The following is a 15,968-nucleotide window of genomic DNA, read 5'->3' on the forward strand; positions in this document are numbered from 1 at the left end:
TTTTACAAAACAGCACAATCAAAGGCAGTCTGTGCCTCTGTATTGCTCCAACCTCACAGTTCTTTGGACTGTGATTCTGTGGATTGTATGGTGCTTATTCGTGCTTTGAGTCATGCCATCAGAAAAATGATTTATTGACCTTTTAATGTCATTCACTGATTTGCCAGTCACCAATGTGGTGATAAACCCATCAGAATAACTCTGCATGCCATAGTCTATTGACTTCTAACATGTCATCGCGATGTGAGAATATTGATAAAAGGTTCGCTTTGTTTTATTTGATTTACTACTATTATCCCTCCACAATTCAAGAACTAATGCCAAGAATTTGCTGGGGTTTTTATAGCAATTACACTCCATTAAGTGATGATGTTCTTTCTGAGGAAGGATGCATGTTTTTGCCTCCTATGGAAAGTTTAAATTAAATCAAGTTCAGTTTGGCCTGATTTTAGCCACAATGTGCTGCTCAACCTGTCGGTCAAAAATCAGCTAAGGCTTTCAACCAAACAAGATGGTCTGCCTGTGATTTATAGGATGGTAACATTGTCAAATTGGTAATAACTATGGTGGGATGATAGTTGACAAGGCCTAAAGCCTTTGGCATCAAAGCTGACAAAAAGCTTTGATGGCTTTTCTAAATTGTTACTCTGAATCAATTTCCCCCTGTCCTGCATCCCTCTTCCCTCTACTTCATTTTATAATAATTGCTGAAATACTTGAACAAATTGGCATCACAAAACCATTCAGCAGCTGCACACGCAAACGGGCAGGTTTTATAATTGTTTTTGCACTTAACACCATGCTGCACTGGATCCTGTTTGCACTACCCTAGAGACTGCTGATCCTCTCCATCAGTGAATGGAAGAGTAGAGATTCTAAGGTCAAAGGCCTGTGCTCGTTTTTGTTTCTAAGAGGTGTAGTTGTGTTATTTTTTTTCCTTTGGTTCTGCTGTTGTCTTAATTTTTTCCATTCTTAAGACTGAGCATTTATTTAAAGTTCACCTTTGATGAGTAGGGATGGTAATGAATTCTTATCAGCTCTTCTCTGTTACAGAGGTGACTTTCTCTATTTCAGGGGTGTCAAACTCACGGCCCGCGACCTGGATGTATCTCACGCTGGCCACGCCCACCCCATTTTAGCAAAGGGAAAAATGTGATATGTCACGTGACGACAATGTGATGACAAGATGAGTTTGACAACCCTGCTCTATTTGGGGGGGAAAAAAGATATTCAGAAAGAGTTTGGTAATCCTGCTCTGACTGAAACACTTTCAGGTTTCAAACATCATCCCCAGATTTTTGGTGGTAAACCATATGCAACATTTGCGTAAACCATACACAAATCGACTCTCCTGTTGCTTCCTTGCCTGGTGAAAAATGCAAGGCAGGATTCCCACATATTTAACAACAGTGTGATGAACGAAATTCCCTTTTCTCACTTAACCACTCTTTGCTTCCATGTCATTGCATTTTATTTAATTTTTCCTTTTATGGATTAGGCATGCTTACTATGCACCAGGAATAAAGTCTGTAGGCTTTAAAGGGTTCATTTTGTGTAGGTGTAAATATTTAAATAGGAGAAACTGTGTGGGCTGAAAACAATCCAAAATCATGCAGCCAAATTTCACAATGTTAAGGAACTGAAGGACCATTTGTCCTTCTGTTGCAGTTTCTGCATCATGGGTTAACCCCCCCCCCACCAAACAGAGGTTGAAAGTAGGAATGCAAGTAGAAGAAAGAGGAACAAAAAAAGACTAGGATACAGAGGCGGTAATGTGCAGGTGGCATGCTTTATTTAAAACACTATCTCAAGGAGGTTCAGTAAAATAGCTAAGAGCTCACTAATAGTTTACTACTTATGAAACTAAACTAAATTTATGTTCAGGGCAAAATGTGATGTTATAGCAACAGTTTACATTTTCCTTAAACTGTGGTTGAGAACTTAGTTGCCCAGACTTGACATTATCTACCTAAATACTACCACTACTACATAATCACTGCATCCATGGAACCTCCAAGAGTTGGCACTGCTTCTGTACATGAGTTCCTAAACAGCTTTGTTCAATAACGGGATAGCCAGGTGATGTTACTTTTTTTGTAAGCTGTTCAGGCAGTCATTGTGCCAGAAACAATGCATAGAGAGGCGATGAACAAAATGCTGGCCGCTGACATTTTGTTCCATCTATGGTAAATCAGTCATGAGAAAAATAAAGTTTGACTTTGATCAGACCCAACATAAGCTATTAGAGTGGGGCTTACAGGAGGGTAAATGCAAACCTCACCAATGGCTTATGTTTCTGATTGCAAATAAATTCATGCACGCAACGAAACGTGCACAGCATCATCTCTTAGGTGTCAGGAAAGGAGTCTTCAACAGGGAGCCTCTCTACCTGTTGAGGCATTCTTAGACATCAACTTTTTGTTGAGGCACCAATATTAGTTCAATGTTGAGCAGGGTATTCGTTCCGCCAGGAACTTTCTCCTACCAACGGTTCCAAAAGTTACATTTTCAAATGTCATAAAATAAATGGTACAAAACTCCATAACCGTTATCGTCGGCTATATACAGTATGTACATGTCAAATGAAAAAAAAAAAAGTTTTAAAGTCACATAATGATGACGATAAATCATAGTGTAATTTCTAGGACCTTGTTCTCGTTCAGGAAGGTATAAAAATACTATTTTAAAAACTATATATTTACAAATCGGTTATTTCAGTCCGAATGAGTCACTTGGCAGAAGTCAAGTGCAAAGAAAATAATTGTACTTTCTACATTGATCGAATGTTAATATTCACAGTGGCAGAGTCGATGCCAAAGTCATTTTCTAAATTCAGCGTGTAAAGGCCCTCATCATTCTTCTGAACATCCATTATGATAAACGTGGTTAAATCTTCACAGGTTTCAATATGGAATCTGCCCCCCTGGCTAGAAATATTTTGCCCTCTGCGGGACCAGGTTATTTCAGGAGTAGGTTCTCCAGAGAAAGCACAGGAGATGGTCAGCACTTTTCCTTCCTCGATGGAGATATCACTTGGAAGCGCTTCGATTTTGGGAGGTATCCCTTTGCAAAACAAGAAAAAAAAAGTTGAAAATTAATTCTCAGTGGAGGTTATGACTTCATTGGGACAGGAGGTATTCTAAAGGAAGTAGCAGGGATTTCTCTAACTCTACGTATAATTGTATTGCTCACCTCTCATACCAGATTTAAGCAAGCTACTAGTTGAACTCTCCATTTGGGTCAGACTAGATTTCCCCGTTATACTGCTGGAGCTCATCTCTACAAAGGATTCTTTCATGGAAGACATGCTTTTGGCAGACATGCTTGCAAATTTCGTTTCAGTCATACTGCTACTGCTGAACGAAGCTTCTTGTTTAGAAGCGGACATTTGAAATGACTTTGAAGAAAAACTGTCCTGCATGCTTGCTTCACCACTGCTCCTCAACACTACCTCTTTTGGAGATTCTTCAATTAGAGCTGTGGAGCATAGCAAACATACATGGGGAAAAAAAAACCAATGACATCACATTAGCTGGTAAAGACGCATGTTCTCTATTGACTTTATGAAAAGAAAAACAGGAGTGGCTTGCAATTTGAGGAAAACTGAATCTGGTTTTTGACATAAGGTTCCAATAATGAATAATGATGCAAGAATATTCTTATTGTAAATAAGTTATTATTACAATGATCAGGGAAATATAAATGGCTTAAAATTACTCATTAAAATTATAAGTACTCAAGAATTGTGGGGGGGAAAATACTTAGAAGGGTGCTTTGTTTTCCTCATTTATATTCATTGAAAGCACCATTAAAAAATACCACAGCTTTCCTTAAATACAAGCCTGTATACAAAGAGATAGCAAACACAAAGTAACCCAATGATTCCTCGGATATGTACAGCCTTATATTTTATCTGAAAACTTCAATACTTTTTAAAATCCTGAAGGCTGTGCACTATTTGGAATTTAATATTCTTGAGAATTTTTTAATCAATTATCACCAGAACCAAGGGGTTAATAGCCAAGATATGTTAGGATACTTGAAAGCTTTATGACAACACTGAGCTGGCATAAAATGTTTTCTTAAATATTTATTATACGCTTATTTAAATATAATAACATCCTCATTTATATTGCACTTTTGATTCAGTACTTAAAGTGATACTTCATTAAAGAATCCACAAGATCAGCTGCTTTTCTTATATCATCTAAGTCCTAGTGCCATTAAAGGAAAACTGGAAGACAAAATAAACTTACAAAGGACGGTCAAGGATGCTGTTGCAGAGCATTGCCCGTGAAAATTTTTTGCTTTGACTGTGTATTTTCCACTATCACTCAATGCAGCATTTTGGATTGCAAGAGAATAAATATTCTTGGAACGATTTACTTGGACGTTGGATGAGAGAGCAATCTGATAACAGGAAGAGAGGTTTAATTAAGGTCATGTTTAATCCAAGCATGCAAATAATTTTTTTATGGCTAACAAATAATTACTTACTGGTTGATTATCTTTAAACCAATGAATCTCAGGAGAAGGATCTCCAGTGACTTCACAGATCAGTAGCACATTCTGTCCTTCATTAACATTTTGAGATTTTGGTTGAGTGATGAAGGTTGGGGCATTTGAAAGATCTTTGGAAACGTTCATTTCGAAGTGGCATTTTATGATACCATCTTCTGTCTTTCCTTCACAGGTAAGTATTCCCCCATCTCTCTGAGTAGCCTTGCTAATGGTCAATGTATGGTCACTTCCAGATACACCGTATCTATAATCTTCAGAGTTAGCTAACTGTACTCCATTTAGCAGCCATTTTACATCCGAAGCATTGGGAACATTGGCTTTGACAACAGTTCTTTCGCCTTCAGACACTGACATTTTGGTGGTAGTGGCTTTAACTTCTGGATGAGGTTTCTTAATATCTTCAGGTATATGAGACTTCTTAACAATTTCCTCTTGGACTTCTGCCTTTTCTTGAGAAGTTACAGCAGCTTTCTTTTGGGTAGATAATTCAAGGACTTCTGCTTCTTTCTGAACCAGCTTTTGCGTTTTGGCTAAGCTTGATATCTCAGAACTGGTATCTTCAGATATTAGAGACGTCTTAACAATTTCCTCTTGGACTACTGCCTTTTCTTGAGAAGTCACAGTAGCTTTCTTTTGGGTAGATAATTCAAGGACTTCTGCTTCTTTCTGAACCAGCTTTTGCGTTGTGGCTAAGCTTGATATCCCAGAACTCGTATCTTCAGGTATTAGAGACGTCTTATCAATTTCCTCTTGGACTACTGCCTTTTCTTGAGAAGTCACAGCAGCTTTCTTTTGGGTAGATAATTCAAGGACTTCTGCTTCTTTCTGAACAAGCTTTTGCGTTTTGGCTAAGCTTGATATCTGAGAACTCATATTTTTGAATGCTTGTCCAGTAAACTGGAAGCTAGTTTTAGAAGAGCCACATTCTCCAATAATCTCACATGTATATTCACCTTGGTCAGAGTCCTGAAGATTATGAATATTAAGTTCATAAGTTCCATCGGCTGCATAATGAAGTTTGAAACGATCTTCTTCTTTTAATTTCTTGCCATCTTTATACCAGGCTACTTCTCGGACACTTAACACACTGCTCTCAACTGAACAGAATAGTTTCACTTTATCGCCCGAAACATCGACCTTCAGCTGTTGTATTATCTTGGGAGCCATAACAACTGGCAAGTCTACTTTTTCAGCTGGTGCGGTTTTCTCTGCGACAGTCGATTTTGCTTTGGAAGGGGCAGGTGATGGTTCAGGAGACTTTACTCGCTTTGGAGATTTTACTCTGTCTGGAGATTTCACATGCCGTTCAGGAGACTTGACCCTTGGAGGTGACGTAACTGCTTTTTCTGGAACCCTTTTTCGTTGAACAGTTAAGCTAAAGTGAGCTTCCTGCCTTCCTTCAGAATTTTCAACCACAACAGTATAGCTGCCCTCATCTGAGATCTGGACAGATGAAATTTCAAATGTAGACTTATATTCAGTGCGTGCCACTTGATAACGCCCAGAAGAAACAAGAACTTGTCCACCACGCAGCCATGTGACTGTTGGTGTTGGTTCACCATCAGTGTCACATGAAAATCTTGCAGTCTCTCCTTCAGAAACTGTGATTGAGCGGGGTTTTGTTAATATTGTAGCAGGTAGAGTGGTTTTAAATTTCCGGTGCACAGCTTTTTCTTCTATTGATTTTTCCTCTGACGCACTGATTTTCTTTTCAGCAGAAGCATGATGTTCATATGATGATAATGACTCCCTTGTTGCTGTCAGTTCTGACTTGACTTCTCTTACTGAAGACTTTGCTTCTGTTTCAGAAATTTTCTTAAATGAAGAGATTGCATATGTATCAGTTCTTGTCAGATCAGGAATAACAGTTCTAGGAACTTCCTCATCTCTGCGCTGGGAACTATATGTAGTATAGTCTCCTCCTGTAACATCTAATGTTGCATAGTCCGAACATTCTCCTTTATAGTTTGTAGACACAACACGGTATGTGCCACTGTCATCAATATGGCAATCAAGGATCTCTAAGGTCAACACACCACTAGTGTTGGTAGAATGTATCTTGTGGCTCTCTTGGATTTCAACACCATTATGATACCATTTCACCTCAGCAGTTGGCTTGGACTGAACATTCAGAATAAATCTGGTGTTGGTACCACATGGGACACGATGTGAACGCATTCGGAGAGTGATGCGTGGAGCATGATCTAGAGTGAAAGGTTCTTGAGTCAGAACTTCATGCTTCCTTTCCATTGTTTTTTGAGTTTTCAAAGCAGCTTTCATGGATTCATACCTGGAAAATATATCAAATCTTGCTGTTCTTTCAAATCGAGAGAGAGATCGTTCACTGGATACTGGACTTGGTGAACGTGGACGAGTTCTTTCTGGTGTGGGAGATCTTCTCTCAGGTTCTTCCACAGGATGTGAATGAGGCCGAATTAATTCTGACACAGGTCGCATCAGTTCAATATAAGTTGGAGAAAGAGAACGTCTTCTTCTGAGTAATCTTGAAGGAGGTGAATATTCCCGATGAACGTGTCTCACCATTTCTATTTCCTCTTCTTCCTCTTTTGATGTGATTTCAGTTATTTCTTTTTCTCTCCTTCTCCTCATCCGTCTCTTTTCTTCTTGTGACATATATTCCAGTTCACTCCTGTATTCAGAGAGCCGCTGTCTGGTAGTAACTGGTCGTAAGAGTTCTTCATCTTCTTTCTCAGCCATTATTCTCTCCTTTTGTTTAGGTTGCCTATAAGCTGCTCTGTCATGACGTTCTCGAAGCTGTGCATAAGTTGCAGTTGTGTCTTCTTTAGTGGGTATATGATAAGTTGCATATCTCAACTCTCTTCCCCTAGATACTTCTGCAGCTCTCTGTGCATCTGTTGCAGAGTAATGAAGAGAGGACAATTCAAAGCGTGGAGGGCTTCTGCTTGGAGGTGAAGCAGAAAAGCCTAACTCCAGTTCTTCTTCAAGTAGCAGTCTTTCTTCTTCAATCCGCTTCATGGCCAAGTAATCATCGACAGGCAGAAGTATTTCTTCATCAGAAAGATCACCAAGGGATCGCCTTCTTGGCCTATAATAAAAGTCATAATCAGGAGAGGGTGTGCGACGACGTGCTGGTCTCACTATTTCAAGATCGTCTTGTGACAATTTAGGTATGCGCCACTTAGGTTTATATTGATCCGAAATGCGTGGCAGTGGCATCACGTAGAATTGTTCCCATCTGGAAAGACGAATGCGCTTGGGTCGTTTCTGAACAATTCTGTCAAGTTTTCCTGGCATTTCATACTGGTCTCTCAGCTTCTTGTACCACTTCATGTCCGACATAGGCACAAATAGTTTGATGTTCTGATCTTCTTCAAGAGAAGTCACGTGCCTGCGGGGCTCTGGGATCTCGTAAGGCATTCGGAGTCTCTTTTCCTCTTTAATTTGTTCCTTCGTCAGCTCAAATTCACCTTTGACAGTTTTTGTGCTTACAGCTGGTTTATACAAGATAGCAGCTTCTCTCAGAGCTTCCTGGGCTACTTGTGTCAGTGCAACAGTTTCTGTTCTGGAAAGAATTTCTGCCATTCTCACAGTCTTGTCAATTCTTCTCTGTACAACTTTTTGCTTCTCTTCTTCAGACTTATATTCCCGCTTGATGTACCTCAAGCGTTCTACTTTCAAGTAAGCCTGACAGCTTGTAGAACCAGCATTGTTTGTAGCCGTAACTCTGTAATAGCCACTGTCTTCAGGCAAGGTATCCCTTATATGTAAAGCATAATAATCTAATCCTTCATGTACAACTTCAATATTGGGACTAGCCGAGAGCGGCTGACCATCTTTTTCCCACTTCAGTGTTGGTTTTGGTATGCCAGAGACTCTGATCTCAAAGCAGACATGCTGGCCTTCTTGACATTCAGAATTTGCCAATAGCCTTTTGAACATGGGTCGCAGAGTGGTGTCTTCGGCAGGAGCATGATGAACAACGGTTAGTTTAGCTTTGCAGCTATCCTCACCATATTTGTTACGTGCCAGCACTGTGTATTCAGCATCGTCATCTTCATTAAGATTGTGGATTAGAAGTTGATAAAGACCTTTATCTGTTTCAAAGGTATACTTCCTGTCATCGTCTCCTGGTTTGATTTTCTGACCTGATTTGAACCAGGTTACACGAGGTTCTGGGTGAACTGTTATAGTTACTCCAAACCGGATATTGTCACCAACATAGGCAGTTCGGTTATATAGAGGCAAGGTAAATTCTGGTGGCCTCTCCAAAAGTCGCATGGTATCTACTCGGCGCTTCACTCTCTTGACAGTTCGGCATCTGTAATAGTCAGAAACTTCTCTGATACCTTTAACAAATAGTTCGGCATAGGAACTGTCTTCCCCATAGTCATTCACAACTTTGCATCTATAGGTACCATCATCTGCTCTACCAATATCTTTGATGTACATTGTAGCTATGCCTTCATGATAGGTGATTTCATATTTTTCACTGTTTTCCAGTTGCTTCACTCCAAAATACCAGTACACTTGTGTGGCTGAGTCATAGTTTTCAATTTTGCAGACATATTTGACATGTCCACCTTCTTCTCCAACAGCATGCATTATTTGACCAGAAAGCGGGCCAATATCAATTGATGCCACTTTAACTTTAGCAACAGTAACTCCCCTCTGAGATCTGACAGCACCTCCCCATGAAATACGGGCAGTTGATATAACGGTACTCCATTCCTTCTTCACCAGTGTTTGGTAGTAACGCCTATGTCTTAATGTTTTGATTACTTTAGTGCTGGTTTTCTCGGTTCTCTGCTTCAGCCAGGGATGGTTAAGAGCTTCTGTAGCAGTCATACGAGATTTTCTTTCTTTTACTAGTAGGCGATCAATAAAGTCCATGGCCTCAATGCTTATATCTTTGAAGGCTTCGTCATCAAAATTGTATTCGGCACTGATGATGTTTTCAACTGTTTGTTGGTTTGTTTCAGCAAGGAAAGGATTCAGGCCACTTAGAAGTATATACACTAGAGTGCCAAGAGACCACATATCCGTGGCTGTGCTAACCAAATCATGCTGATGGACTTCAGGACCATAATATTCAGGAGAAGTAAACTGAAGCCTGAAATTATCACCGGGTTTCAGTTGTCTTGCCTGGCCAAATTCAATAAGTTTAATTGTAGAACTTCTTCGTGTGAAATAAATAATGTTTTCAGGCCTGATATCAAAGTTTCCAATGCTGTGACTGTGTAAGAATTCCAGAGCTTCGCATACTTGGCGTACATAGCTTACAATTTCTCTTTCATTAAGTTCAAAACCAGGAATGTTCAATCTTTCAAAGATGTCAACTCCAGAGATGAATTCGGAGATCATGATCAACTCTTCCAAGCTTTCAAATGATTCATGAAGATACAAAATATTTCTGTGTCTAGCAATGTTTAGGATAGAAATTTCTTTCTTTACTAGTACTTGATCGGCACCTTTAACTTTGACAAACTTAGCCAGGTAAGTCTTCTTGGAGGCAATCTCAACGCACCGGTGAACAATTCCAAACTGCCCACGGCTGAGTTCTTCAGCAATCATATATCTATCGTAGAGCTCCTTTGTAGAAGAATGAGTTGCCTTGGCTGTGGTGACTTCTCTGGCCTCATCAACTTCTTCATCATAATTAAATACTTTTGTCTTATCTTCTTTGGTTATAACAGAGTCTGTTGATTCAGAAGGCTGACTTTGCCCAAACTTATTTTCTGCTATAACGCGGAAGACATAGCTTGTCTTACCAAACAGGTTCACTACAGTGTATCGTGTCTCACGAGCTTGGCCGACACGGATCCACCTTTCAGCTGTTGTAGCACGTTTCTCAACGGTATAATGTGTGACTCTACTTCCACCATCGCTGGCTGGAGCGTTCCATGTTAAGTTGACAGAATCCCTTGAAACCTCACTGGCTTTCAATCCTCTTGGTGCATCGGGTATGTCAGCCACATCTAATTCAACTGTTTTCTGATCAATGCCAAATCTGTTCTTAGCACAGACAATGTAGAAACCGGCATCTTTTCTGTCCACACCATTAGGGAAAACAAGAGATGTGAAGGATCTTGTAACGATAACTTGGTAATGTCCATTTGTGTCAATGAGATCTTGCCCCTTCTGCCAAGTGATCACCGGATCAGGCTTGCCGCTGAATGGAATTTTGATGCTAATAACTTCCCCACGGAGGGCATGAACAGCTCCCATACCTTCCAGATTTTTAGGTAGGTGGATCTTAGCAGGAACTATTTAAGAAAAAAACACACAAGAAAAATTAAATTAGCAAACTGAATACAGTAAACAAATTTAATATTGTTTTTAACAGAGGAAAAGTGATTCTCTGGGAGCGGGACATTTTTTCAGCTTAAAGTCTAATATTTGAAATTTACTTTGTGCCATAAATTCTTTCCATTGCCAAATAATCAAAGTTCATATTATAATATTTGGAGATTATCCACACAAAGTGCAGCTTTCAGCAATTTTTGCATAGCTTCTTACTAGATACATACATCAAAGAGAGTTATCTAATACCATGATAGAAAGTTCATTGAAATATTTCACAAAAGCCATGCTAAAATTATGAATGCCAATTTGGGCATAACTGAATTTTTCTATGATAGAAGCAGTTGTGAGATAATTGTTCCCTGAAAAGGCTGGTACAACATGTACTAATTGTTTTAAAAATGTGTTCCATATATTGTTTTTTTTCTTTAATTATAAAGTTCATTTTTCAAACCACAGAATATTGGTCTATAAAGCTTGCTGTTTAGACAAAACTCCATGCAGTGGTATCATATTTGAAGGCTAATTTAATCCTAACCCTAACCCTAACTCTGTTAGCACTGAAATTATTGGACAAAGATCTTAAATGTAGGAGTCAAATGGAAGTTTGGATTTTTGTCCATTAGCTTGCATTTAAAAATTTAACAAAAAATAATTGTAATTTTAAAAAACACACATAATTTACCTTCAACCTCTAAGGAGGCAGTTCCAGAAACAGATCCTCCTTGGTTGGTTGCTCTCACTTGGTATACAGTAGCATCATCATCTGTTACATTTGTAATCACCAGTTGATGATATCCTCCCTTAAATTCTTGTATCTTCACCTTTTCACCATCTGGCATAATCTCCTTGCCCTGCCTGAACCATTTTACAACAGGTTTAGGGTGACCGGTGACTTTGCAAACAAATGTGGCATGACCTCTAAATCTCACATTCAGATTTCTGATTTCTTCTTTGAAATGTGGTGCCTGAATTGGTATATCAGATTTGGGAATAATCGGTTGTGAAATTTCACTCCATTCGCTCTCACCACCCAGATTTTCACATTTTACACGGAATTCATATTCCAGACCTTCAATAAGGCCAGTGACAGAATAGACAGTCTCACGAATTTCTTCTGTGGTTACAGCAATCCATTTGTTCTGCTTCTTTTCCCGCTTTTCAAGGTAGTAATTTCTAATCTTTGAGCCTCCATCACTTGCAGGTGGCTTCCAAGATACAACACAGGAATCTTTTGTAATAGCAGATACATTTGGCTGAGTTGGTTGTCCTGGTTTTTCTGTAAAATAAAACATTTCCAGGACATGAAGTCGATTTGCTTAGTAGACGGGTTATAAATTCAACAATGGATGATGATTTACTTTTACGAGTACTTACCAAAAGGTGTCTTGATAATAACAACTGAGGAAACCTCTAATGCTTCACTGACGCCAAATACGTTCTGAGCAAAGACACGGAAATAATACCCTGCATTTTCAACTAGATTAACAATCCTACACGTTGTGCCAGATATGCTCGATGACACCAATTGCCATTCAGCACCTTCTTTCGCTTCTCTTTTCTCTACAACGTAATTTGTGATGAAGGCACCGCCGTCATCTTCAGGTGTCTTCCAGCTGATGACCGCAGAGTTCTTCAGCAGAGCTTCCACCACAATTGGTCCTGATGGTTTATCTGGTTTATCTGCAGAAAAGGAGATCAGTGCATGAAGCCATACTTGACAAACATGGTTGATTAACTTCGGGGGGGGGGGGGGGAGAGAAAATAGATAGCGCTTACCTTGTATTTCCACGTTGAGTACAGTATCAACACTTCCGAAAATGTTACTGAGTTGCACTTTGTACTTTCCGGCATGAGTCTTGTGCTGTACATTTTTGATGGAAAGGTGGGTATAATGCTCTGTGTTCTCAATCGTAATGTTTTCAGTGTTCTTTAAAAGTTTCTTGTCATGGAACCAAGTAATAGCAGGCACTGGTCGACCAATGTAGACAACATGGAGGCGAAGAGTGGAACCTACACCTGCGCGGTATTTCTCTTTCAAGGGGTAACCAGAGTGGAATTGTGGAGGAGCATGCAATAAGAGCTTGCCGCTGGTTTCAATTTCTCCAACATCATTGGTAGCCTTACAGGTATAAACCCCTTCATCTTCTTGCTCTTCTGTCAGCACAGTCAGCGTATGGGTGCGCCCATCTGATGATGTCTTGTATTTTCGGCTCTGTACTAGTTCTTTGCCGAAACGATACCATTTAATGTCAGGAAGAGGTCTCCCAATAATCTGGCATGAGAGCTGACCTGTCTCCCCTAAGTTCGTAGTGACATCCTTTATTTCTTGTCTTACTCCAGGTGCTTCTCCGGCTGCATTTATAAAAGGGGAAAGGAAAAAAAAAACCCTGAATGTTCCCTATTTTTCAAAAAAATATATTTTATTTCAGTGTGCCCCGTCTTTTCAACCAAAATATTATAGAATTAAGCATAATTTTTATTTTTCTAAACATTAAAATCATATTCAGTTTCATTGAATAGTGTGTGTGAAGTTTATTTATCATATACTGAGCCATGGTGGTGCAGTGGTTAGAATGCGGTACTGCAGGCTACTTCTGCTGCCTGCCGGCTGCCTGCTGCCTGCAGTATGGCAGTTCAATTCTCATTGGCTCAAGGCTGACTCAGCCTTCCATCCTTCCGAGGTGGGTAAAATGAGGACCCAGGTTGTTGGGGGCGACTCTGTAAACTGCTTAGAGAGGGCTGTAAAGCAGTGTGAAGCAGTATATAAGTCTAAGTGCTATTGCTATTGCTATATTGTGATCCATTCAGCAGAAGAAATATACAGGTGGTCCTCAACATACAACAGTTCATTTAGTGACTGTTTGAAGTTACAATGGTACTGAGAAAAGTGACTTATTACCATTTTTCACACTTACTACCGTTTCAGCATCCCCATGATCATGTGATCAAAATTCAGATGCTTGTCAACTGGCTCATATTTATGACCGTTGCTGTGTTCCAAGGTCATGTGATCCCCTTTTGCGACCTTCTGACAAACAAAGTCAGTGGGGAAGCCAGGTTCACTTAACAATTGTGTTACTGACTTAACAACTGCAGTGATTCACTTAACAATCGTGGCAAGAAAGGTCATAAAATGGGGCAAAACTCACTTAATAACTGTCTTGCTTAGCAACTTAAACTTTGGATTCAATTGGGGTCATAAGTCAAGGACTACCTGTATTAAATTTCTCAGCCTTTATGTTAGAACTGTCAAGTTGCTTCTAAACAATATAATCAAATCAACCAACATTAAGGATCCATCGCATTCTCCTCTTTACTTTAGTACCTTCTAATAACTTTGCAAATTATACCGTAAAACATAATGAATATATCTTACATGTCAGTTTTGTCTTCACTGTCATTGCTGTTCTACGTGGCCTGCTGATTCCGGTTTCATTTTCCGCAAAAACTCTGAATTCATATTCTGTAGCTTCCAGCAAGCCTCCCACTGTAAACTGTCTGTCTTTGATACGTTCTTTATTGCATTTTTTCCATGCGGTCTCTCCATATTGGCGATATTCAACCCAGTATCCAATGATGTCTTTACCACCATCGCATTCAGGGCGCTCCCATTCTAGAGTAATACTATCTTTAAATATAGAAGTGATCTCAATTTCTCCAGGCTGGCTTGGTTTATCTGTAAAATGAGAAAAAAAAAGAGAAAAGAAATGAAGATTTGTCTTCTTCCAAATTTTTACCTGAATGCCCTCTGATAATTGATTTTATATTTACATACCAAATGGATCTTTGCACACAACTGGTTCAGAAGCAGGGCTTGGTTCACCTTCACCAATATCATTTTGGGCGATAATACGGAACTGATATTCAGCATCTGGAACCAATCCTGTGACTGTATACATTGTAGTTGTGATGTGGGTCTTGTTGTGCCTAACCCATTTATCAGTAGATGTTTCTCTACGTTCAATATAATAGCCAGTGACACGAGAGCCACCGTCATCTCTAGGTCTGGACCAAGATATGTTAACAGAACTTTTTGTGACATCAAGTATTTCTGGTGGATAACTTGGAGGCTCTGGTGGATCTGTTAAGAAGAACACAACAGTTACTCTACATCTTCCCCCAGGAAAACTGAGTTTAAATCTCTATTCAGTTGTGATATTTTAGAAAAGTCATTATCTTTCATACTAACCTAACTACTGAGCCATGGTGGCGCAGTGGTTAGAATGCAGTATTGCAGGCTAATTCTGCTGAGTACCAGAGGTTCAATCCTCACCGGTTCAAGGTTGACTCAGCCTTCCCTCCATCTGAGGTCGGTAAAATGAGGATCCAGATTGTTGGGGGCAATATGCTGACTCTGTAAACCGCTTAGGGCCATAAAGCATTATGAAGCGGTACATAAGTCTAAGTGCTATTGCTATTGCTATCTCACATATTGTGGACATATCAGACGACATAGTTTTTACAAAAAAGGCCAAAGAATATTTTTTTCCAGTAATGATACAACAACGACAACAACAACCATCAAATCAAAATTGAGATGTGTACTTACTCAAAGGTGTCTTTGGCACCACTGGCTCTTCAGATTTCAGGGATTTGCTCACACCAAACTGGTTTTCAGCATAAACACGGAAGTGGTATTCCACATTTTCTTTGAGTCCTTTCACCACCAATGATGTGCCTTTTACTCTGGAACCAACTGTGTACCACGCAGTCTTTGGTACTTCACGCCTTTCAACAATATATCCCAATATATCGGCACCACCGTCATCAGTTGGAGGCTTCCAGCTGACTCTAACAGAGCGCCCTTGTATGTCGTCATATTCAAGTGGCCCTTCTGGTGGATTTGGAATGCCAATGACTCTGACTTTGATGTACACTACTTTCTTGCCACATTTGTTTTCAAGTGTTAAATCGTAAGTACCAGAATCTTCCCTTTCTGCATCTTTAATTACCAATTCAGTATCTGTTTCGGAAGTGGCAATCATAGCTCTCTGGAGGACATCGTGTCCTTCCTTCGTCCATTTGCAAATCGGAATAGGTTTACCTTTAATTGGCACTGAGAGCTTAATTACTCCACCTTGCCTTACAAATAGACCTTCCAGATATTTTTCATCCAGTACATAATCAGGATATTCTGGGAGAAGGAAAAAATATCTCACATG

At 39.6% G+C, this 15,968-nt stretch overlaps 1 protein-coding gene across 1 annotated transcript in view; it reads right to left on the reverse strand.

Annotated features, from left to right (window-relative positions):
- Positions 1 to 1,770: 1,770 nt before the first annotated feature.
- Positions 1,771 to 15,968, reverse strand: part of TTN (titin) — a 312,529-nt gene continuing 298,331 nt past the window's right edge. Inside the window, exons 319-328 of the mRNA XM_087882058.1 lie at positions 15,356 to 15,940; positions 14,582 to 14,887; positions 14,183 to 14,482; positions 12,583 to 13,158; positions 12,181 to 12,486; positions 11,489 to 12,082; positions 4,498 to 10,766; positions 4,257 to 4,410; positions 3,193 to 3,477; positions 1,771 to 3,063 (exon numbers count right to left, since the gene is read on the reverse strand). Of these exons, the coding sequence (XP_087738184.1) occupies positions 2,771 to 3,063; positions 3,193 to 3,477; positions 4,257 to 4,410; positions 4,498 to 10,766; positions 11,489 to 12,082; positions 12,181 to 12,486; positions 12,583 to 13,158; positions 14,183 to 14,482; positions 14,582 to 14,887; positions 15,356 to 15,940 (9,668 nt within the window). The 3' untranslated portion in view covers positions 1,771 to 2,770. The remainder of the gene's footprint in view (positions 3,064 to 3,192; positions 3,478 to 4,256; positions 4,411 to 4,497; positions 10,767 to 11,488; positions 12,083 to 12,180; positions 12,487 to 12,582; positions 13,159 to 14,182; positions 14,483 to 14,581; positions 14,888 to 15,355; positions 15,941 to 15,968) is intronic.

This window comes from Pantherophis guttatus, chromosome 1 (assembly GCF_059756535.1).
Source record: "Pantherophis guttatus breed Tessera chromosome 1, ASM5975653v1, whole genome shotgun sequence".
Taxonomy (NCBI): Eukaryota; Metazoa; Chordata; class Lepidosauria; order Squamata; family Colubridae; genus Pantherophis; species Pantherophis guttatus.